The 23,759-nt window shown below is 39.2% G+C and overlaps 1 protein-coding gene across 15 annotated transcripts in view; it reads left to right on the top strand.

The window, feature by feature from the left end:
- TENM3 (teneurin transmembrane protein 3) overlaps positions 1-23,759 on the top strand; it is a 2,266,571-nt gene that overhangs the window by 2,158,325 nt on the left and 84,487 nt on the right. For 9 of the 15 annotated variants that reach the window (XM_030563289.1, XM_030563287.1, XM_030563282.1 and 6 more), the window contains 4 exons: positions 14,038-14,064; positions 15,675-15,692; positions 16,596-16,742; positions 22,620-22,836. In XM_030563289.1, coding sequence (XP_030419149.1) covers positions 14,038-14,064; positions 15,675-15,692; positions 16,596-16,742; positions 22,620-22,836 — 409 coding nt within the window. The remainder of the gene's footprint in view (positions 1-14,037; positions 14,065-15,674; positions 15,693-16,595; positions 16,743-22,619; positions 22,837-23,759) is intronic. The other 6 variants (XM_030563286.1, XM_030563291.1, XM_030563281.1 and 3 more) reach the window with 2 other exon arrangements.

The following is a 23,759-nucleotide window of genomic DNA, read 5'->3' as shown; positions in this document are numbered from 1 at the left end:
CAATCTAGACTTTGGTTTTCTTTTCCTTCCTTTCTTTTTTAGCATTTTCTTCATTTAAGAGATCTGTTCCTTGTATATATCCAGAATCTCATCAGCTGACTATAGAAAGATTGTAGCACTTTTCATTCCCGAAAGCACTACAGAGCAACAGCTATGGAAAGGGAGCTGGATCCTGTTGCGGAGCATTCATCATCAACAGTATTCTTAATAAGTTCCAACTGCATACATTTATGATGCCTAAGAGAGTAAGAACACATTCTGACTTTCTGATCTCAGATAGAGTTTTCAGGGGTAGCAGACAGAAAAACCTTGTTTTTACTTGAAACTGAACAATTTTTTTATTGAGTCATTGAAATACATTAAACCCTATGATGTCATTTTTTCCAGAGGATCACTTTTCAGACTATAACTGCACTTTAAATAGATCATATCTTTCATCTCTCCTGAATTTCTTCTTTAGTCCCTGATGTAGCAGAAAATTTTCTATTATTCTGCTTACATCATTAGCATACCCAATAAACATTTCCCACAAATGGTTTTACCATAAAAAGCAGCAGATCTTTCTGCTGAAGAGCTTCCAACTAATTTTTTTCTCCCCAGAATTTGAACATTTTAGAGTCTATGTATTCTCGCTCTCTCTCTCTCTTTACATATATAGGGCTGTCTGTTAATCGCCGTTAACTCATGTGATTAACTCAAAAAATTAACTGTGATTAAAAATATTAATTGTGATTAATCACACTATTAAACAATAGAATACCAATTGAAATGTATTAAATATTTTTGGATGTTTTTCTACATTTTCAAATGTATTGATTTCTGTTACAACACAGAATAAAAAGTGTACAGTGCCCACTTCATATTATTTTTATTACAAATATTTGCACTGTAAAAATGATAAACAAAAGAAATAGTATTTTTCAATTCACCTCACACAAACACTGTAGTGCAATCTCTTTATCATGACAATTGAACTTACAAATGTAGAATAATGTACAAGAAATAACTGCATTCAAAAGTAAAACAATGTAAAACTTTAGAGTCTACAAGTCCACCCAGTCCTACTTCAGCCAATTGCTCAGACAAACAAGTTTGTTTACATTTGAAGGAGATAACGCTGCCTGCTTCTTGTTTACAATGTCACCTGAAAGTGAGAACAGGCATTCGCATGGCACTGTTGTAACCAGCGTCAAAGATACATGCCAGATGCACTGAAGGTTCATATATCCCTTCATGCTTCAATCACCATTCCAGAGGATACTTATCCATCCTGATGATGAGTTCTACTCAATAATAATCCAAGGCAGAGAGGATTGATGCACGTTCATTTTCATCATCTGAGTCAGATGTCATCATCAGAAGGTTGGATTTTCATTTTTGGTTCAGGTTCTATAGTTTCCGCATCAGAGTGTTGCGCTATTAAGACTTCTGAAAGCGTGCCCATACCTGATCCCTCTCAGATTTTGGAAGGCACTTCAGATTCTTAAACTTTGGGTCAAGTACTGTAGCTATTTTTAGAAATCTCACATTGATACCTTCTTTGTATTTTGTCAAATCTGCTGTGAAAGTGTTCTTAAAATGAACATATGCTGGGTCATCATCTGAGACTGCTATAACATGAAGTATATGGCAGAATACAGGTAAAACACAGAGCAGGAGACATACAATTCTCCCCCAGGGAGTTCAGTCACAAATTTAATTAACACACTATTTTTTTAATGAGCACCATCAGCATGGAAGCACGTCCTCCGGAATGGTGGTTAAAGCATGAAGGGGCATACGAATGTTTAGCATGTCTGGCACTTAAATACCTTGCAACGCCAACTACAAAAGTGCCACGCGAACACCTGTTCTCACTTTCAGGTGATATTGTAAATAAAAAGCAGGCAGCAGTATCTCCCATAAATGTAACCAATCTTGTTTGTCTTAGCAATTGGCTGAACAAGACGTAAGACTGAATGGACTTGTAGGCTCTAAAGTTTTACATTAGTCTGTTTTCGAGTGCAGTTATGTAATAAAAAAATCTACATTTGTAAATTCAACTGTCATGATAAAGACACTAAGCACTACAGTACTTAAGTGAATTGAAATATACTTTTTCTTTTGTTTTTTACAGTGCAAATATTTGTAATAAAAAATATAAAGGGAACACTGTACACTTTGTATTCTGTGTTGTAATTGAAATCAATATATTTGAAAATGTAAAAAACATCTAAAATATTTTTTAAAATGGTATCATATTATTGTTTAACGGTGCAATTAATCGCGATTAATTTTTTTAAGTGCTTGACAGCCCTAACACACACACACACACACACACACACACACACACACACACACACACACACACACACACACACACACACACATTTAAAGTGTTTTAATATTCCTAACTCATACATACTAAGAATTCTTCCTCATACATGCTAAGAAAAGCTTCTTTGGAAAATTTCAGTTATGAGTGAAAGAAAATACACTTTCTTCTCTTAAAATGACATGATTGAATGTCATATTAATATTTGACAAAAATGAAAAATCCCAAAATCTTTTTCATTTAATGTGATTGGTCCAATGACATGAAGAAGCCTGCAAAATATGTACTTTCACTTGAAAATAAGATTATTTTTTAGTAAAAATATGTCCATTGTCATTCTAAAACACTTAGTTTCGTTAAATCTTAAGGACAGATTGGGCTGCGCCTACCCTGGGGGGAGTTCCCTGGAAGAGGCAAAACCTTTCAGCTCCTAGGGGAAGGCAGGCACCGCCTCTACAGCTCCCATTGGCCACAGTTTTTGGCCAATAGGAGCTATGGCGCCAGTACTTGGGGTGGAGGCAGAGTGCAGAGCTGCCTGGCCACACCTCCACCTAGGAGCTGAGGGAGGTGAATGTCGCTGCTTCCAGGGAGGCATGGAGCAAGGTAGGGAGCCTGCCAGCCCTGCTAATTCTCCCAGCCCCAGGACATGTGCCACTGCCCCTCCAAGCACCCGCGGCACCCCCTGGGTTGCCTTCTCTCCACCACCCGCAGCACCCCTGGGCCACCATCCCACCTCACTCCAAGCTTTAGTCAGGGTATATAGTACAAGTCATGAACAGGTCATGGGCTGTGAATTTTTGTTTATTCTCCTTGAACTGTCCATGACTTTTACTAAAAATACACGTGACTAAAATGTAGCCTTAGTGATAAGCACCATCGAAAACTCCTGGGGAAATGAATAATTTTGTCTTTAGAGCAGGGACTGAATGGCAAGCAGTAAATAAACCATTGAATGAGGAGAACAAAATATTGAATAGTTCCTCGCTAAGTGAGTACTATCCATCCTGTGCACTGAATGAAGCAGGGGTTTCAAGGAAAAAAAAAAATCATGTATTAAAGACTAACTCAGAACGCCCACGTACAAGGACGCCAAGCTAAAATTCCACAGGCAACCGTAATTCTGTCATTTCCTAACTTTTGAATGTTTGACCTTGCACCTTAATAATATTCTTTTAGTATAGTTTTGAGTGTATGCCCATGTATGCAATATAAAACAAATTTATATACAAGCATAGTTGTACTTGTAAGGATAAAATATTAAGAATTTCATAACACTTTAAAAAAGTGAAAAGGCATTTATCAACCAACTCTTATAGCGGAGATTATGCCACTAATAAAATGTCCTCCTGATGCTATTCTACTGTTGATGTCCTAAATCACCTACAGTGAAATTTTCTTGTATGGAATTAAGATGGTGTTAGCTTGGTTTATTGATCTGCTTAAAAGCTATTGACTCTAGGGATATATATGTTTAGTGTAAAACTGTTTTTTTCAGTGTGTAGCATCTACTCTCCTCCTTTTAAAAAGATCTATACCTGAGTGCACAGGGGTTCTTCTTCGAGGTGTGTCCCTGTGGGTGCTCCACTTTAGGTGAATCTGCATCCCTGCAACTGCAATCAGAGAATTTCAGTAGCAGTGCCTGCTTGAGTGGCACATGTGCTGTCCCTGTCTCACGCCACCTTTGCAGGTTACATAGCGCTGTGTGACCAGCGCATCCCTCGGTTCATTCTCTATCACCCTGCGCTTGAAATGGAGCAATTGGCAGTGCCTCCGAGTTTACCATTAGATTAAGAATCAGTCTAGATTAGTAGTTTTATAACCCAGTTTATTTAGTTAATAATTTTTATTTATCCTTTCTCTTCCCCATTTTTCCTCAAAAAAAACCTCAAACCTTTTTTCTTAATCATTTAAATGTCATTATACCCAGTAAATTATCATATATTATACGTTTTAGGATAATATAGATACCCTTCTTCATGGGAGAACCCTATTTAAAGGGTCATGCCCAGCTCTCAGTTTTTAAGCACTGCCTCACTTCCTGGTTGTTAATCCTGGTGTCTGACGGACACTCACAATGTGTCCACCATCTCAACAAAACACACGTACCAGAAAAGTGCTCCCACTGCCATAATCCAAAGACCCAAGCCACGAAAGCAAAGGATCTTCAGTTAAAACTCCTCCTCATGGAGACGTCTCTGCATCCGGCTGATCCAGATCACAGACCTCTCCTGGACAATGGTGTCCACCAGCAGCATCTGACATGCATTCTCCACCACCGTCTCAGAGAAAAGAGGACTCCTCCGAAAAGGTGGCCAAGATGTGGTTTATGACCTCCCCTCCAGGGAATCTAACAAAAAGAGGCAATCCCTGGCTCATAAGACACTATCGGTACCAAATGCACTGAGGCCAACTACCTCTGAGGCATCAGGACTTTCCAGTATCGCAGGTACCGTGCAAGCCAACAACCCTAAGCCGGCAGGCTCGGACAGAAGCAACAAAAGGAAACTTACCATCCCTTCCTCGGTACCATCGGAGCTACTCAACATGCAGCACCGAGTAGCTCAGTAGGACTGCAGTCTATGGCACCACCTTATGCTTCCATAGCATGTAGCATACAATCTTTGGCACTGATTAACCATAGTAATTGCATCGGTACTGCTAACAATACCCTTCTCAATACCGATGCTCTTGGCATCACAGAAATTTCTCTGTCACAAAGATGCTCAGTACCATACCAGCTTACACCACCATCCACATCAGTTCCTTCTTTCTCCAGGGAAGAGGAGGATGATGAGGAAAGGGAAATCTACATTTTACATCACTCCGGCCAACTACCAGACCAGGTCCTACAGAATAATCTGAACACCATCCCAGACCCAAAGCTCATGGGTGCTACGGACATCCCTGGATTCATCCACCAATGCCATCCCCACCACAGTGGCCCTACTGGGACCCGTGTATGGCATACCATCAACACTACTCTAAGCCTGCTTGTACACAGAGAGAGAGGTCAAGGCATTCCCCATTACCCTCAATGCCTGAACTCTCTGAATCCCTGGAAGAGCCACCTGAGGGACCTGAAGAGGTTACCCCAACTGCCAATCTTTACTCCTTCTCTCTTTCATGAAGCTTTCATGCCCCCACCACCCACAACAGGTGATGATTTTAACAATTCCAAGAGCCATTTCAATGGATTGCGAACTCTCTAAAGATACCATTGGAAGAAGTAGCAGAGTCACAACATAAGCTGTTGGACCTCCTCCAGACACTGACTTCATCCAAGATTGCCCTCCTGGCAGACCCCAGCAATAATTCCTCCTACTTGTTAAAGAGCAGGAAAAAAAATATTATGTCCCTTCCCAGGGAATGGAATTTTTGTTTCCACACTCTACACCAGACTCAGTGGTGTTAGAGGACATAAATGGGCACAGCAGACAACATCAATCTAGATCCACTGCATACAATAGGGACTTGAAAAGATTAGAATTTTGGGCATAAGGCCTTCTCATCAGCGAATCTACAATTCAGGATCACTACTTGTGAGGCATTAATGGGCAAATACATCCTCTCCAATTATTCAACGATATCTAACTTTATTGTTTATCTTCCTGAGGACAAGAAAGAGCAATTTAAAGCAGTCATCTCTGAGGGCCTAGCTCAAACAGCCTTACAAGCCTCATTGGACTCGGCAGACTTAGCGGCACGTTCCATTGTCATGCCTATAGCATGCGATGAGCTTCATGGCTCCATTTCTCTGGATTTCCCAAAGTAGTACAGTCCACTGTCAAGGATCTCCTGTTTGAGGCCCAAAGCTGTACACAGCTGAGACAGATGAGTTGCTTCAGACACTAAAAGCAGGGGCAGCTCTAGTTTTTTTGCCGCCCAAGCACAACAGGCAGGCTGCCTTTGGCAGCGCGCCTGCAGAAGGTCCCCGGTCCTGCGGCTTCAGCGTACTCGCCACCGAATTGCTGCCGAATCCGCGGGACCAGCGGACCTCCTGCAGGCAAACTGCTGAAGGCTGCCTGACTGCTGCCCTCGCAGAGACCAGCAGGGCACCCCCTGCTGCTTGCCGCCCCAGGCACACACTTGGCGCGCTGGTGCCTGGAACTGCCACTGACTAAAAGACTTCAAGGTGACTCTTTGATCCATAGGCATCTACACATCTACACAAAGAAAAAAAAGGGAAATATTACTCAGCGCAAAGAGCAAGATCGGCACAATACACAAAACTACAGAGGTAATATGACTGCAAAGAGAGAGGCAGAGACCCACAAGATGAAGAACACTCCCATCTCAACATCCCAGCAACCCCCCCTCTAAATAGTAGTTTTTATGGTTTGGTCAAACGCCCAAGAAATCTCCTCTATTTGCAAGTACTGGAATCATCCACAACCATCCATCCTTTCGGAAACCATCTGATTCCATTCTAGCCAGTGTGGCAGATCATCACGGCAGACAAATGAGTAGCAGAAATTATCAAGACTGGCTATTCAATCCAATTTACCTCCATTCCCCCAACCTCCCTCCCTCCCCATCCCTCTTCAGGGACTCTTCTCATCAGCACCTACTATGACAGGAAGTAAATCATCTTCTGCACTTGGGCCAGTACCAACATAACACAGAAGGAAGGGTTTCTACTCCTACTACACCTCTACCTTGATATAACGAGACCCGATATAAAGCGAATTCAGGTATAACGCAGTAAAACAGAGCTCGGGGGGGGGGGTTGGGGGGGACTGCGCACTCTGGCTGATCAAAGCAAGTTCGATATAACGTGGTTTCACCTATAATGCGATTTTTTTGGCTCCCAAGGATGACATTATATTGCGGTAGAGGAGTATTTCTTAACCCAGAAAAAAACTAGAGGATTAAGGCCCATTCTCAACCTAAGAAACTCAACAAATTCATGAAGACCCAAAGGTTCAGGATGGTCACGCTAACAACAATAATTCCAGCACTAGAACAAGGGCACCAGTTCTCAGCCCTCGACCTCCAGGATGCATATTTCCACATAACAATACATCCTTCACACAGGAGATTTCTCAGATTTGTTCTGGAAAAAGATCATTACCAATACAAAGTACTCCCTTTTGGCTTGTCTACAGCTCAGCGGGTATTCTTGAAAGTACACGTGGTGGCAGCAACTCACTTCCTCAGACCAGGAGCCATAATATTCCCCTATCTGGATGATTGCCTACTCAAAGCTTCCACACAAGAAGAAGCCCTAGGAGCTAGCCAAAGGACAGGGTCACTCTTCCCACAACTGGTTCTACAAATAAATGATCAAAAATAAACATTCACGCCTGTGCAGCGACTAGAGTTCATCAGGGCCTTCCTCGATTAACTGGCAACCACAGCTTCTCTGCCCGCCCGCCCTCCCCACAGATTTGTCACTTTAGTCAATCTGATCATTGCAACATAAACCAGCCCACAGACATTGGCAAGGATCTGCCTCCAACTATTAGGCCATGTGTGACCAATGACATTTGCGCACCAAAGAACACATGCATTTCCTTCAAGGCTGGTTCAGGAAAGCATGCATTCCACACAGACACACTGAAAAAATAAGTACCTTACAATGCCAAGCACAGTAAAAAGCTCTCTGCGTTGGTGGACTTGACCACACAATGTTTGCGCAGGAGTTCCCTTTTGCACAGACCCCTCCATCAGTGATACTCACAAAGGATGCTTCTCTGCTAGGGTCGGGAGCACACTTGTACAGCCACGCAATCTAGAGTGGGTGGTCCCCCATGGAATCAACATTGCACATAACCTATTATAACTACTAGCAGTCCGCAACTCATGCTCAGACTTCCTACCCATAATCAGTGGCAAGTTCATAAAGGGGTTGACAGACATCGTTGCTTGTATGTTTTATTTAAACTGACAAGGGGGGGCATAGTCACATTCACTGTGTGATATGATTATGGAACGGGTGCGTCCGCCACAACGTCGATATCTTAGCCTCCTACGTACCAGGATGCCAAAACGTGGACACGTTGAGCAGAAAATTCTCCCAGGACCGCGAATGGGAAATAAACACTGGAGTACTGTAGGGGGTATTTAAATGCTGGGGATTCCCAACCATAGACCTCTTTGCCACAACCCAGAATGCCAAGTGCCCATACTTCTGCTCAAGAGCAGGACTGGAACCCTGATCTCTAAGCAGTGCTTTTCTCTTCAAATGGGGTGCACCTCTATTGTACAGGTTTATCCCTGCACTTCTCCTATCTAGGGTCATACACAAGATAAGGACTGACAAATCCAGAATCATCTTGATACTCTTCCCCTTGTGGTCTAGGCAAATCTGTTGAAGGTGGCTGTGTGTCCACCACTCACTCTTCCCCTTCTTCCACATCTACTGTTTCAGGATGCAGGCCAGGTCCACCACCCAACTTGGCAATGCTTCACCTGAAAGCATGGCTACTCCATGGGTTCAACGCAGCAACATGACCTGTTCAGAGGAAGTAAGAGACTTACCATTAAACAGCAAAAGCTCTACTACATGACCTACCTACCTACACAAATGGGAGAGATTCCACATATGGTGCCAGAATACACAAAGAGTGGCAACTACCTCTCCTTTATCAATGATATTAGATTACATACTGGAACTTAGGAAATCAGGTCTCTCAATGAATTCAATCAGAGTACGCCTTGTGGCAATCACAGCTTTCCACCACAAAGTTGACAAATTTTCAGTCTTTGCCCAGCGGACCACTAAACTATTTCTCAAGGGTATACATAATCTTTATCTTGAAATAGAAGCCATTACTCCACCATGGGACTTTAATCTCGTGCTACAATACCTTACTGTATTCTCATTTGAACCCGTAACGAGGTGTTCACTTCTCCACCTGTCAATAAAGGTGGCTTTTCTCATCACTACCACATTCGCATGATGAGTAGGAAAACTTGGGGCTCTTGTGACATACCGTCCATACACAATATTCTTTAGAAATAAGGTTTCTCTTAAGACACCATCTAAAGTTTTTATCTAAAATAGTTTCCTCATTCCACTTGAACCAGCACATCCATCTCCCATCATTCTTTCCAAAAGCTCATGGGAACAGATGAGAAGCAATGTTCCACAACCTGGACATCAGAAGGGCGCTAGCATTTTACACTGACAGGACTAAAATTTTCAGAAAGTCACCGAAATTATTTCTCTCCATCACAGAGAGATCTAAAGGAATTGTCATATCCAAACAAAGGCTCTCAGAATGGATCTGTGGCTGCATTGACCTTTGCTATTGCCAGCAACACATACAACCTGCACTGGGGGCCTGCACGCACTCCACTAGTTCGCTTTCTACATCAATATCCTTCCTCAACAATATACCCATCATGGACATCTGCATAGCAACAACTTGGGCACCAGTCCACTCGTTCAGAGAACACTACACAATAGAGCAGTACTCATCATCAGACGCTCTGCCTGAACTCACAATCTTATCATCCATCACAACTACAACTCGGAAGCCCATTTCTTCCACTGAGGAGCACTGCTCTACAGTCACCTAAAGCGGAGCACCCGCAGGAACACGCCTCAAAGAAGAGAAAGTTTCTCATCCTGTGCAGTAATTGAGGTTCTTTGAGATGGTTGTCCCTGTAGGTGCTCTACTATCCTCCCTCCTCCCTTCTACTTCAGAGTTTCATGCTAGGGACTCTGCAGCAGAGCAGGGCCTGAGAGGGGGTTCATCGCACAATGTTATGTAACCGCCAGAGCCGATGCAAAATGGGGATAGCACATGTACGACCCAGCCAGGCACTGCTGCTGAAATTCTCCAATGGCAGATTCACCTCAAGTGGAACACCCGCAGAGACAACCATTTTGAAGAACCTCAGTTACATACAAGGTAAGTACGTTTCTCTTTCAAGCCTATGGAAGTGGTGAAGGTATGGAGCAATATTTTTAATGGAGAGGGACTTCTCCCACTGAATTAATTGGTTATGAGGAGAGAGCACAAGAAAAGTAGCAGCCCAGGTAGACCAAAAAGGAACTGCAGGAACCACCAGAAGGTCCAGTGCTTTCACATAAAATTCAGAAACACATATTTTAATATGATAGTGTGGCTGAAAAAGTGGTTCTGCAGGGAGACAGCTGCTCAGACATTACAGGCAGCAACATAAAGCTGTGAAGCTGAGTCAAGGTAGTGCCTGCTGCTTCTTAAGAGAGAGGCTGATCCAGTACAAAGCTAGGTTTTGAGCCCTGAGAGGAAGACATATAGAATGTATCAGCAGTGTTCCAGTGGTTCTCTCCCCTACATTGCTAGCTTTTTCTCTGAAGCAGAATGCTTCTCTTAACCTCTTTCCTCTCCTTCTGTTTTTCTTCATTCTTTCTGATTTCTTCTTTCTTTTTCTGCTCTGACAAGACTGGAGAGGACTAAGGAAAAGAGAGTCAGAGCTAGAGCATGGAAGGAATGGGAGCCTTCTCTAAGATGAAGGAAGCAAAAAAGACGGAGGAGGTTTTCAGCCTCACTCTTTTATGCTGGCCTAGACTGACAAGGTTTTGTTGATTGGTTTATTTCTTTCTTTCTTTCTTTCTTTACTTCTTTGCTTCTTGATGGATGGTGTCAGGGGGCAAAATTCTGTTCCTAGTTATAGTGAAGTAACTCTTGATTACAGCAGAGTTGCCCTGGATTTACACCGCTGTAAATGAGTCCATAATTAAGATTATGGACTATAGGGTTTATATGTAAAGTAGATGAAAAGGAAACATGCTGCAGTTAGTTTTGCACGCTCCTTTTGGGATGATTAGGCTCCACAATGAAATTAAGTGTTAGTACTATACAGCTATATCTGTGCCAAACTGTTTGTTAATGATCCATCCATGTGTCTGCTATTTTTGTGAAGTTCATTTCATACTTCTTCCACACACAGGTATGCTAATTCCACGTCCTTCTCCCCCAGCATTAATCCACGGCATCCGTTAAATCATTTGCCTAAAGCCTGCTATGTGTAGCCAAGGCAACAAATACCCATATTTGGGAGTCATTCAAGGCATTCTTATGTGGTTTTTGTGGAGCCAAACTTAATTTTTTTCCTTTTAGCAAACTTTCCAGAACAGGAAAAATTAAATAGTAAAACCCATAGCTAATATTCCTAAGAACAATGTTTATGTTCCCAGTCTGAAGAAAAAGCTGTTAATACTGGCAAAGTATTTTGGCACAGTATCAGACTAGATAGACTTCCTGACGATTCTATTTACTAAACAGAAATTTGGCATGTTATATTCTAATCTTTGACTAGAAAGATTATGGTAAGTGAAAATCTCTCGTAAATTGTATGAATAAATTAATAAGAATATGAATTTGTTATACAGCATTTAAAATTATGTCACTGTTACAATCCTTTATGACAGGGTAATCAGTAATAAAACAGTGCAGTGAGTACCAATTAAGGAATATCAAATCAATGGGTATGCTGCTCATGCTGATTTAAACAGGAGCTGATTGGAATAAATGGATTTAATATATACTTATTTGCAGACTGTAGCTGTTCTAGCACATCTACTGAAAATAGCATATGAATACGCTAAGGATGTTACCTACTTATATCTCTAATGGAAGACTAATGGGAAACATTAAATTTAAAAAAGTCTGATTTGTGATCTGTGATGAAACACACAGTGGTAAATGTGAATTTTCCAGCCAGCATTAACAATTCTTTGCAGGACAGTTTATAAGGGAAATGTATCTGCCACTTGTTAAGTATGTACCTGTTTATACTGCACAATTTGTGAGTGCAATATGTACTTGGGGGTTGTTGGGTTTTTTGGTATAATAATACTAGAAAATCTTTGGAATTTTACACCTCTGCTTGTATTTTTCCACATTCCATTCAGAACCATGAGAATTCCCTTTACCCCCCTCACAGCATCAGCTTTTTAACATACTTTACACCTAAGCCCTGCATCAATCTGCCACTCCTGGTTGAGGAGGCCTGGACACATCTCCCTCCTGACCCTGTCAACATAGCACCCAGATAGATTTGTTTGTTTTACGGCCTCTTTTCCCTTTCATCATGTGATACTGCAGTTAACCTTTTGGCTCCTGGTTATTGGCATTAGCCAAACTGCTCATGAGAGTGCTTTATCATACCAGAATACCAGAAAGAAACAGGCAAGGGAGTCCTTATAAATATATATGTGCCAGTGGCTGATACTAGATAGATTTTCTCAAATCCCACCGAAGAGCCCCTTGATGGGCAGAGGAAAGTAGTCAGAGATCCTCTGGTCCCTTTACCCTTGCATTTAATCTTTTACTGTATGACTTCTCCTTAGTTTTGGTACCATTCAGGCAGGCAATGCTGCATGGTCAGCTCATTTAATAAAAACATGCTTTTCCCAGTTTTTGGATTTTCTTCCATTTCATTTTTGTTATTTTCCATTCCATAACTGTTTATTATATTATTCCACTTATTAAGCTGTTTGTTCATAAGGTGATTTATCGTCATGTATATAAATACTTTAAATGTATCAGTAGCATAAATATACTGCATATAATCTTCAAACAAATATTAGTGCTCACAGTTTATATGGACAAGACTTGATTCTTCTCTCATGCACATCAGAGAGTAATCACAGAGCAACCCCACTAAACTCAGTGGAATTACACTGGTGATGATGAGGGGAGAATTGGGCCCACATTGAAATGCAGGTATATCTCTTTCCTTTTTAGTAGTGGTTTATATGAAAAGACATTTATTTTGTAGTTACTGTATTAAATGTCCTGTTATTACTATTTACGTCTTGTCCTGTCAACTTTTAACCTTCTCATTATCAAGAATAAGTTATGCTTTGAGCATCTTACATTTTCTTCCTCAAAGCCTAGGAAGCTGAAATTTTCTCCCGTCCTCCCCCCAACCCCACTTCCAAATTTCCAGATGATAATTACCAAAAGTTTAAATGGTATAGAATACAACTAACATGTCTCAGTGGCTTCTTCTCTTTCTAGATATCATTACTTATGGCTGGATTCTTGCTATTCTTGGATATTCAATGTTGTTTATTTTTATACATCTAAGATCTTAGTTTAACATCAGCCTTCTTTCGACATGAAATGAATTTGGTAATTTCAATTTCATCACTATTAGACTACTATCTTCCACACAAAATCCCCCTCGCATAATTTAACTCACTGTTTTGCATAATTAGCTGTTTGTGCTCAGGTGAATAACTGGGTTGAACTAAAGCAGAGGCAAATTATTCCTCCCTAAAATGCTGCTAATCCAGATCAGAATTCAGATATAGTGCTGGTTATATTGTCTGAGCAATACATGACCTGAAAACCAAAGACTTGATCTTCCACTCTGGTCAGTGTTTTAAAGTTCATAAACTAAATAACTGATCTAAAATGCATTTAAATCATATTTCTTTGCTAGCTTTCAAATATGTCCCACATAAAAGTCAAAATATGACTAAAGCAGTCAGAAGGAAGAAAAAAAGAAAAACCCAGGCTTTGAAAGGTAGCATCTGTTTATTCTGTAGCTTTGTTTTTAAATGCTGAGTGTTTCATAGAATCATGACTACATTTGCTGAAAAATAATATTTTGCATTTTTAGAAGCTATGAAATACATTTCTGTTGTGTACTATAAGGTCTCTCTCATATCAGCTGCACCTGCTCTATTTGCATGTGAATTCTGAACAATTCTTGTCCTATGTGACACTTCTGAAATGTCTGTCTGTTCTTCTTTTTTTTTTTCCTTTTTAATTCTCAAGCTCACTATTTGGATAAGATAGTTAAAGGTACTGTATATTTGCTCTTCGTTGACCTGCCTATGCCTACATGTTTATCGATATATTTATATTTATATTGACCACTGCACTAGATTTTGCAAAAGCAACTTTTTTCTTATGTGTATTCCATGAATTATAAATTTGGTTGACATTACTTTTAATACATACCTCAGACTTAAAATACTAAACCTTTTGTGTCACACATGAACATTTAACTAATTGTTACATAAATTTCTATATATATAATGTATAAATACATTAATTTTTTCCAAAACCAAAAACTGAAGATAACAGTGCATTTGCTGTTTGCTTTATTAATCCCGCTAGTTGGGCACTTAGTTGTGAAGCATTGAATATTTAAGAAAAGAAGCAAACTGACACTCTTGTCACAGAGTAAGAAACCATCAATTCTAATACATAATTTGATTAAATAGAGAGAGCAACCCACTTAATTTTGTATACATATTCTGTTGCCTCCCTTTCTCTAAATGTTTGAAAATCTATGTGAAATCCTATTTTAAGTTTTGTATGAGAAGCTATTAAAAGCCTTACAATGTTTGCAATGGAATGAATCAGAGATACAAAATTCATGGACAGAATAAGGCCCAGCATAAAACAGCAGAGTTTCTCATATCTTCAGTTATGGTAAAAAATAGGTGAAAAAATACTTCCAAAAAGAAAATCCCTATCCCTCTTTCCCCAAATTACCTTTTTTCTATTCCTTTTTTGTGCTGTTTTCATTAGAATATGGCAATATTCATGACAATATCCAGGCTTTCATACATAAGTCTTGAGTGCACTCAGGTGACTTCTGTAACACTTTGTCAGTAGGGGAATTAAATCTCTGTCTTCTGTAAATAAAGCAGAAGAAATGTATTCAGAAGCAAAATTAGCCTTCTGCACATACAGATAAAAAATACAGTTGGCAACTGCAGCCTGAAAAGAAAAAAGGCAGCAAGACTAATCTCAGCCTGGCATGATGACATGATATCCATAAGTATAACTCTGTCATACCTTGTTATGAGAGGCTGTTACGATTCCCTTCCTTCCGTACCTTCAACATTTTACAAAGCCAGTGCCCCATAGCCTTTTTTTTATTTCACGCTACATAGGTGGAGAAGGGAGTCAGTAAATTAATAATTCCTTAGAAGAAAAACTAATATAATTATCTTGAACAGATTGTTCCAAGAGTGACTAAACATTAACCAAAACCAGGCAGTTTTCTAGTTTACATATAGGTAGATAAAGCAAAACCAATAAAAATTAAAAAGTGCTGTGGCAAGTTTTATTTATTTTTATACTGTGTAAAGTTACAAATAACTGTTGTGTCCAAAAATATCTGATTTGTAGCCGACACTTCTTCTTAGGATATTTAATACCATTTCTGTACTTGCTTCTGTCAATGTCTTATCACTATCATAGATAAGGAACTAGAATCTACATATTTATAAAGTGTCATCATCCTCATAGGATCATGTTGGCTGCATGCCAGATTTCATCAGTAGGAGGTGACAGATATTGTTTTTATGTAATGTTAGACTGAAAACAATTATAGATTTTGGATATATTAAATTATTTTAATTGTTTCCCAAATTTTCCCTCCTTGGCCATAAAAGCAGACAAGATAGGATATAAAGGTAACAGCACAAAGCCTTAGGGAGATTGTCACAAAGAATCACTCTCCGCTATCTGTCTTGAAGCACGTCACTACCGTGTTTTTGTTCAGTCTATCAATGTTTTATTGTGGTCCTTATGGTATTTCATTTTGTCCGTCTTAAGTAATCAAATACGCACAGCTATTACATTTAGTTGGAAATCCTGTCAGTCCTGTCCCATCCGTATGCAGCCTGAATCCTAATGTTTGTTAGACTAGATGCTGAGCTGCTTCACTATTTCCTGGGCTTTGCTTATTCTGTGAAAAGGAATGTACTTTTGGCATAAAGTATAGTCATTAAAACTGGCTTATACTTTGTGTGATTATTTAATGCACTGTAATTTCACATGAATATACGGCAACTCTGAGACCAGATAAAATTAATGTTCTCTTTTACTGTGTGCATAGAATTATACTCACTTTCATACTTCAGAATCTGGAGGGATTTATTTAAAGTAATGAGGAGCTTAACAAAATCTGTACCAGTAAGTGACCAATATTGCACAGGGCAAATATACCACAAGCACAGAAATGGTATCACTATACATGACTGTGTTTTGCGCTGTGTGCTCCTCTCTTGTTGCTTTCTCAAAGAAAATAAAAATTTAATTTTGTCTGGCCTGCAGGTATTTTAGAGGATTGTTGCATATATTTCCTGCCTGCACAGGTAAGTGGTGTCTCAAGTGTCAGGCCAATCAAAGATGCCACTTGGTTAAGAATTAGATTTCCCTAGGTAATGTTGCTGTTCCTCTCCATGTGCAATTACAGTATTTGTGCTATTATAAAGGCCTGTTCCCAGTAAGTGTCCCCTGTTTGTATTTTTTTTTCTGAAAATAATTGCAATATTTAAATCACTTGTGATTTCCTTCTTTGTCTCTTTTGACAGAGGGCTGCCCTGGTCTGTGCAATAGCAATGGAAGATGTACATTGGACCAAAATGGTTGGCATTGTGTTTGCCAGCCAGGATGGAGAGGAGCAGGATGTGATGTAGCCATGGAAACTCTGTGCACTGATAGCAAGGACAATGAAGGAGGTAAGTTATACAGAGTTAAATTTTAACACTGGGGAAAATATATTGAGAAGCAAAGAATTTTACAATCAGGTGAAAAAATGCTGCTATGAGAATCATACATATATTTTACTAAATTGATGAGATGCATGTAAAAATGAGTGGTACCACAACATTGACTGCCTTCATTTGGGTTGCCAGCAAACCCTTAAGAGTTGGTTTCAAAGGTGTATTTAGCAGCAAAGAGTCCTGTGGCACCTTATAGACCAACAGATGTACTGGAGCATGAGCTTTCGTGGGTGAATACCCACTTCGTCTGATGCATGTAGTGGAAACTTGCTTGCACATTTATACCTGCCTCTGGAAATTTCCACTACATGCATCTGACGAAGTGGGTATTCACCCACGAAAGCTCATGCTCCAATACGTCTCTTAGTCTATAAGGTGCCACAGGACTCTTTGTTGCTTTTACAGATCCAGACTAACATGGCTACTCCTCTGAAAGGTGTATTTAGAAATCCATTAGTGACACATTAGATTCCAGATAAAGTTATTTTATGCAAGGACAAACAGTAGGGTCTTAATTCCGTGAGCATTAGAAATATATTGTTCGCAAATACAGAACAGTTCTAAAATCTTTACTAAGACAACATTTTCATTGACTTCATTAGGAATATCATTGAGTGAAAGGATTGTGTAAGGACTTTGCATTTGGGACCATATCATTAGAAACAATTGGATCACAGGATGTGTGCCCAGTGTAAGAATAGCTCATTTATCCATAACCTGTGAAGCCAGGTAATGAACAGGACACTCTCAGCACCATTCTTTTACTTACTATCCTGTGGTCTGTCACTTATCCAACAAATTGAATATTCCTTTATAGATAACAAGGCCCCAATCCACAATGACATGCATGCAGGACCACTGGCTTCAGGGATCTGCTTGCGTACATCTCACTGCGGGGTTGGGGCCTAAAAGAGATATAAAAGGTAGATATTACTTGTCAACTTGTCTTCAGAATCACATCTACCATGTGAAGGAAATAATATAGTAAAATATTAGATTGAACTTCACATTACCCTGTAGCTCCTCTCCCCCAGCATCTCAGAACTCTGCAGGGGAGAGCATCCCCACCCTCCTGCCTCTTTGTGAGTCTGGGGAAATGGAACTGCTGTGAGGGGCAACCCAGAAGCTCAGCCAGAAGGAGCAGAGGCAAGCAGCTTCAATAAGGACCTTTGGACACTGGTTATGTCATCAATGCCTGATTTCAGTTTTTGCTCTGGACATTCCTTCCCTGTTTTGACTGGCTGTTTGCTCCGATTCCCTTCCTCATAGTCTCTTTGCTTCTGTCTAGCACAGGACTTGGCAGCCTTTCAGAAGTGGTGTGCCGAGTCTTCATTTATTCACTCTAATTTAAGATTTTGTGTGCCAGTAATAAATTTTAATATTTTAAGAAGATCTCTTTCTATAAGACTATATTATATAACTAAACTATTGTTGTATGTAAAGTAAATAAGTTTTTTAAAATCTTTAAGAAGCTTCATTTAAAATTAAATTAAAATGCAGAGCCCCCCAGACCAGTGGGCAGGACCCGGGCAGTGTGAGTGCCACTGAAAATCAGCTCACGTACCGCCTTCAGCACGCGTGCCATAGGTTGCCTACCCCTGGTCTAGCATGATGCGGCCCTGATCTCCGTAATACTCATAATAAAGAATAGTAGTAACAACATTTACCGTTCTGATCATACATGAGGAAAACATTATTGTCAAAATATCTTTGCTAAGTTTGTTTTCTATTTTTCAGATTGTATGTTAAGATAAATGTTTATTTCCAACACTTCTGTATCGCTTATTTTATATTTTGAGTTATGTTTCACTGTTTGGGTCCTTAGGTGACCCATTAGGCTCTAGTGACTAGTTGGTTTAGTTGGGCAGTGAGCCAATATTGGCCCAAGCTCTCTGACCTGTGTAAGTTGGCATAGCACCACTGGAATCAATGAAGTAAACTTCAGTGGAGCTGTGACAGTTTATAACAGGAGAGAATGTAGCTTTCATGTACATCTACATTGCAGAAATATATATATATATATATATATATATATATATACCCCCATAGCAGCAAGTCTGAGACTGCTGGTCAACTGACTCTGATTGTGCTACAGTGCTAAAAATAGCAGAGTAGACATTCTCACTTGGGCTGTAGCTCAAGTTCTGAGACCCAACCCTGTCACGATGTTTGAGTCTGGGCTCCAGCCCAAGGAGGAACAGTATATTGCTATTTTTAACCCTTTAGTATGAGTCTGAGTCAGTTTATACAGGTTTCAGACTCACTGCTGTGGGTTTCTTTTTGCAGTGTAGATATACCCTTAGGCTACATCTACAGTTAAAACACTGCAGCACTGTAGCAATGCCTCTGTAGCACTTCAATGTAGCCACTCACTACAAGAACAGGAGGTTGTTCTCTCATCATTGTAGTTTGTCCCTCTGCCCAGGAGGTGGTGGTTAGGTAAATGGAAAATTTTTCACACCCCTGAGCGATGTAGCTGGGTCAACTTAACTTTTTAGTGTAGACCTGGCTTAGACTATGGATGCACACAATGAGCATAGGCTGAATTCTGCTCTTAATGTACTTGTGAGGAGAGAAGGGACTCCATTTGAATTCAGTGGGAACAAAGCATATGCAGCCAAAGACAGAGAATGCTTATACTTCCTCACTTAGAAAAATTGCTCCTGTATTACACTGTATAAAAAAGACCCATATTTTATCATTATCATGTATGTAGAATTTCCATTTAAGTCAATTGTGGTTTCATATAAAAATCATCAGCTAGTTATGGCTCAGAGTAAAGTAAAATTTACATGTAAGGATCTCACTTATCTTCTGAAATTAAAGTAAAGTCTTTTTTCTCAGTTGCAATCAGTTTATCATGAAACACAACTCCATATGTACAGTATAAGGAGCAATGAGGGACTGAAATATCTATTAAGAGTCTGTAGATCTTGGGAATCTCCTCAAAAGAAAAAGTTGCTTGGGCAAGGAGCCTACGGAGTTTATTTCTGCAGGAGAAAATATGCAGGCTTTATCAGCTCTACAGGTTCTCCAAGCCATTTAAAAACTCAGCAGGCACTCAGTCTCAGCAGCAACCTTCTGTGGAGTTTTATAGTGCTGATTTATACAGTAACAGCCTGGTTTGCTTCTCATTAAAGTCAATTGGAAAACTCACTGATTAAATAGGAGATTTGGATTGGGTCCTATTCTGAGCTATATGTGACCTTAAAATAGTCAGAAAGAGCTGGAACTTCCATTAATCACGAAAGTCAACTTATAGTGAAATAAATCTATGCAAAAGATGCCTTTCCTACACCCTGACTCCATAGTATATAGAATTTCAAAAGGAATGTCAGTTACGAGGGTTAAGTGATGTTGCCATCCTTCCTTGGCCAGCTTTGCAGAATATAATTCTAAAATGCACCTTTGAGAAATATTCCCCATCAACCTCCCACATAACTGGTGTTTCTTTTAAAAATGGGGCTTATGATTTGCCAATTTGTAGGTCTCTTATCTATGTTCTGTTTTGAATTAACTTCCCAAACATGCCAGGGGGCTTTCCAGGGGGTGAGGCTGGGACAATGGGACAAAACACTCCCTGGGGGAGTTCTGACCCCTCCCTTCCATGCCTTTTTATTCATATCTAGTGATAGCAGTTCTTAAAACAAGACCATGTCCTGCCGCAGTTCTATGCATGTTTCAGCTAAGGAAAAAGTACAGCTAACCAAGATTTTTATTACAAGATTTTAAACTTTCTGAATGGCTGAAGATTTTCTCTACACAAATATATACATACCTGCTGTACATGAAAGAACAACTTATATCTAGAATCAAAAATACAAAATAGTCTTCTTGAGTTGGTAATGATTATTGAATGAACTGGAAGATCTTTGATTTTCTTTGTATTTTTTTCCTTTAACTCTCAGAAATATAGCAGCTAAGTCAGGTCTAATAATTTTAGGCTAAACCAAAATACATCAGTGATTTTGTTGAGCTATTCCACTTTTTGAAACAGAGGGCAATAGACAGACAACTTAGTATCACTGGACAGCACTAGCTATATAAGTATAGAGAGAGAATGAAAAATGTTCTCTTACGTTATAGAGAGCCAGATTCATAACCATCCGTCACTCGCTTGGGCAAGTTGCTGATAAACTCCACCGAAAAATAACAAACAGTGTGTACCTATATCTTGGCTGGTGAAAATGAGATTCTTTCTCTGATTGATGTTAGCAGAGAGGCTTGTAAAAATGCATTTCCTGCTGATTAGTTCAGAAGATGTCAATCTCATGCAGTTTTATGACCTGCAGACTACACAACAGATGTACATTTGCTTTTATAAACTAACAAAGATGAATGACTAAATTTGTGCATTTCTCTTTGGCAACTGTACCAAATATTGCCTGAGGGAGGACATAGAAGTGTAAAAATCAAAACAAAGTCTTTAGCCATAACTGTACTGGGTTTTAATACTGACCCATGTTAGTCCAGCCAAAACCAATATGGTATCAGAATATTTTGGTTATGAAAGCTTTCATATTTTTGTGGAATCAGTCTTAAGAAAATCCTCCCAGATCAGTAATACTTCTTCTTAATTCAATGTATGGTCTGAGTCGTCACTTCTTTACCATTCCTGAAGTGCCCACTGATGTTGGTTGACTGAAGTGGGAGTTTTATGTGAGCAAGATATATATCATCAGATCCTTAAAACTATGCCAGCACATTAAAATGCAGCATAAGCTACATTTGGAAGAAAACTTTTCTTATATCATTTTAGCACATAATGCATTAATATAACCATGGTTGATTTGCCTGTGTGGTTTTAGTTTTAATAATAAAGCTGGCTGTTTTTTGTAAATGGAACTATCATAGGTTTCCTCAAGCTGCTGTATCAGTATATTTTCTATTCTTTTGTAAAATACAGTCCTTCCTCTTTCCTTATCTAAATTGAATGATAATATGCTTGAGCTATCTCAGCCTTACTCCTCTTTGGGGGAAAACAATTATCAGCTCTATGATACTGTATTAAATTACCTAGAAAACTTTCTGTAGCTAACATTTCCAGACTTGTTTTACTTGCAGCTAATTAAACAGTAATCAATTTGAGTTTGATTTTAATCCCCCACCATATTAGATTTCTAGAGATGACAGGTTTAATCTGTATCATATGTGAATATGCTGTACCTATACATAAAAACAATCCACATGTGTACATAAAGCATGTTTGTGTTAGCAAACATGCAGAGTCAGCTGCTCATGAATTAAAATATAAAATGTTTAACATAGATTTTGCTCTCATACATTTTTATGCAAAAGACTTCTGGAGATTACTTTTGCCAGTAGCCGCAAACCCTTTCTTCTAAAGTTAAAAAAAAAATCTAGCTTGATAAATGTTCTTTAATATTTAAAGCTACTTGCAGCACAGATACATTATATAGGTTCAAGAAAGCAGTAGAGTGGGAGTTACCTGTTTCTCTTCCTTGCATACCAAATAACCTTGCATAAAAGCTACTTAACCCCCATAAAAAGTATTTAATATTTATAAGTCAGCTGTGTCTGGAGAGTCTAAAGGCTTTCTTTTGTTTTATATAAGCAAAAAATGTAATAAATATTTTTTAATATGAGGACTAAACCTGCAAGATGCTGAGTGGCGTCAATTCCCATTGATTTCCATGGGAGTTTGGGAGCTCAGTACAAGATTGGGCCTTTCATTTTTTGAAAGTGAATAATTAAAAATCTAAACTACTAATAATTTTTAAATCCCTCTGAATTAAAAGTGTGTCTAATTGCTCGTTCAGATATAAAGAACAGAAAAAAGCATTATTCATATGTCTGAATTTCTGCCCACAGATGGATTAATTGACTGCATGGATCCCGACTGCTGCTTGCAGAGTTCGTGCCAAAATCAGCCCTATTGTCGTGGACTGCCTGATCCCCAAGATATCATTAGCCAAACCCAACAATCACCATCTCAGCAAGCTGCCAAATCTTTTTATGACCGGATCAGTTTTCTTACAGGGCCAGACAGCACCCATGTGATACCTGGAGAAAGTCCTTTCAATAAGAGGTGAATATGAATGGATCATTCCTTCCTGAGCATAAAATGAAATTTTAAAGTATATATGTGATTCACATTGTTAGGATGTCCACTGCAATTGTGACATTTAATGGAGTGGGTTTTCAACAAATGCATCATTAATTTTTTTTAAATATTAATATGACTATTTTATCTGATTTCTTACAAAAATTCAAATGGCTAGCTCTTGTGAGTTACACACACTCTGCTGTGCCATGTTAATACCTGGGTTCTAAGAGGCTATTTCGTTCAGGATTAAATAAATCTTCATTTAACCAGTTCATTTAACCAGGGTTAGCTCAGTTGGCAATATATCCAACCAATGAAAACACCTCAGAAGGAAAGGCAGAGGTGCACTTTTTAAGCTGAGTTCAGTAAATAATATTAATTATGTATTAATGTAATGGGATTGGTAAGTGCATGACAGTACGGTTGCAATACACAGTTTGACTGGTGCTTTACAGAGTAGTAATGCCCTAAAAATAAACCAATAACTGAGAGCAGGTGTCTTACATCTCACTGAATGAAAGATGATGATTTACACTAGCATTCCTGAATCTGCAGTTTGATGCATTTCAGCACAGCAATTGATTAAAGTTGGAGAACTAATGTTCCTTATTGCCCCCTTTACATTTTATACTTCTTGTCCCTCCAGAGTTACAGATTGCCTTGGAATTAATTGGAAAGTACATTTTTCTTTATGAAAGTGCCAGAGATATGACTTAGAGGAGGAAAGTCTAGAATTTATAAGTTTTAAAAATTCATTACTAAATTACTGGTCTTGGTAACTCTCTCAAGATAATCTGCTCCAAATTAAAACACAGGGTAAATATAGAAGCAGTTAGAGAATGTAAATTAGAGCTTATAAAAGGGCAATGGCTTGTCAGAGTTTCAGCATGGATTACATAGATGTC

Source organism: Gopherus evgoodei, chromosome 5, assembly GCF_007399415.2.
Source record: "Gopherus evgoodei ecotype Sinaloan lineage chromosome 5, rGopEvg1_v1.p, whole genome shotgun sequence".
In the NCBI taxonomy this organism is placed as follows: Eukaryota; Metazoa; Chordata; order Testudines; family Testudinidae; genus Gopherus; species Gopherus evgoodei.
Note: the sequence above shows the minus strand (reverse complement) of the source record. Positions and strands in the feature narration are given on the sequence as shown.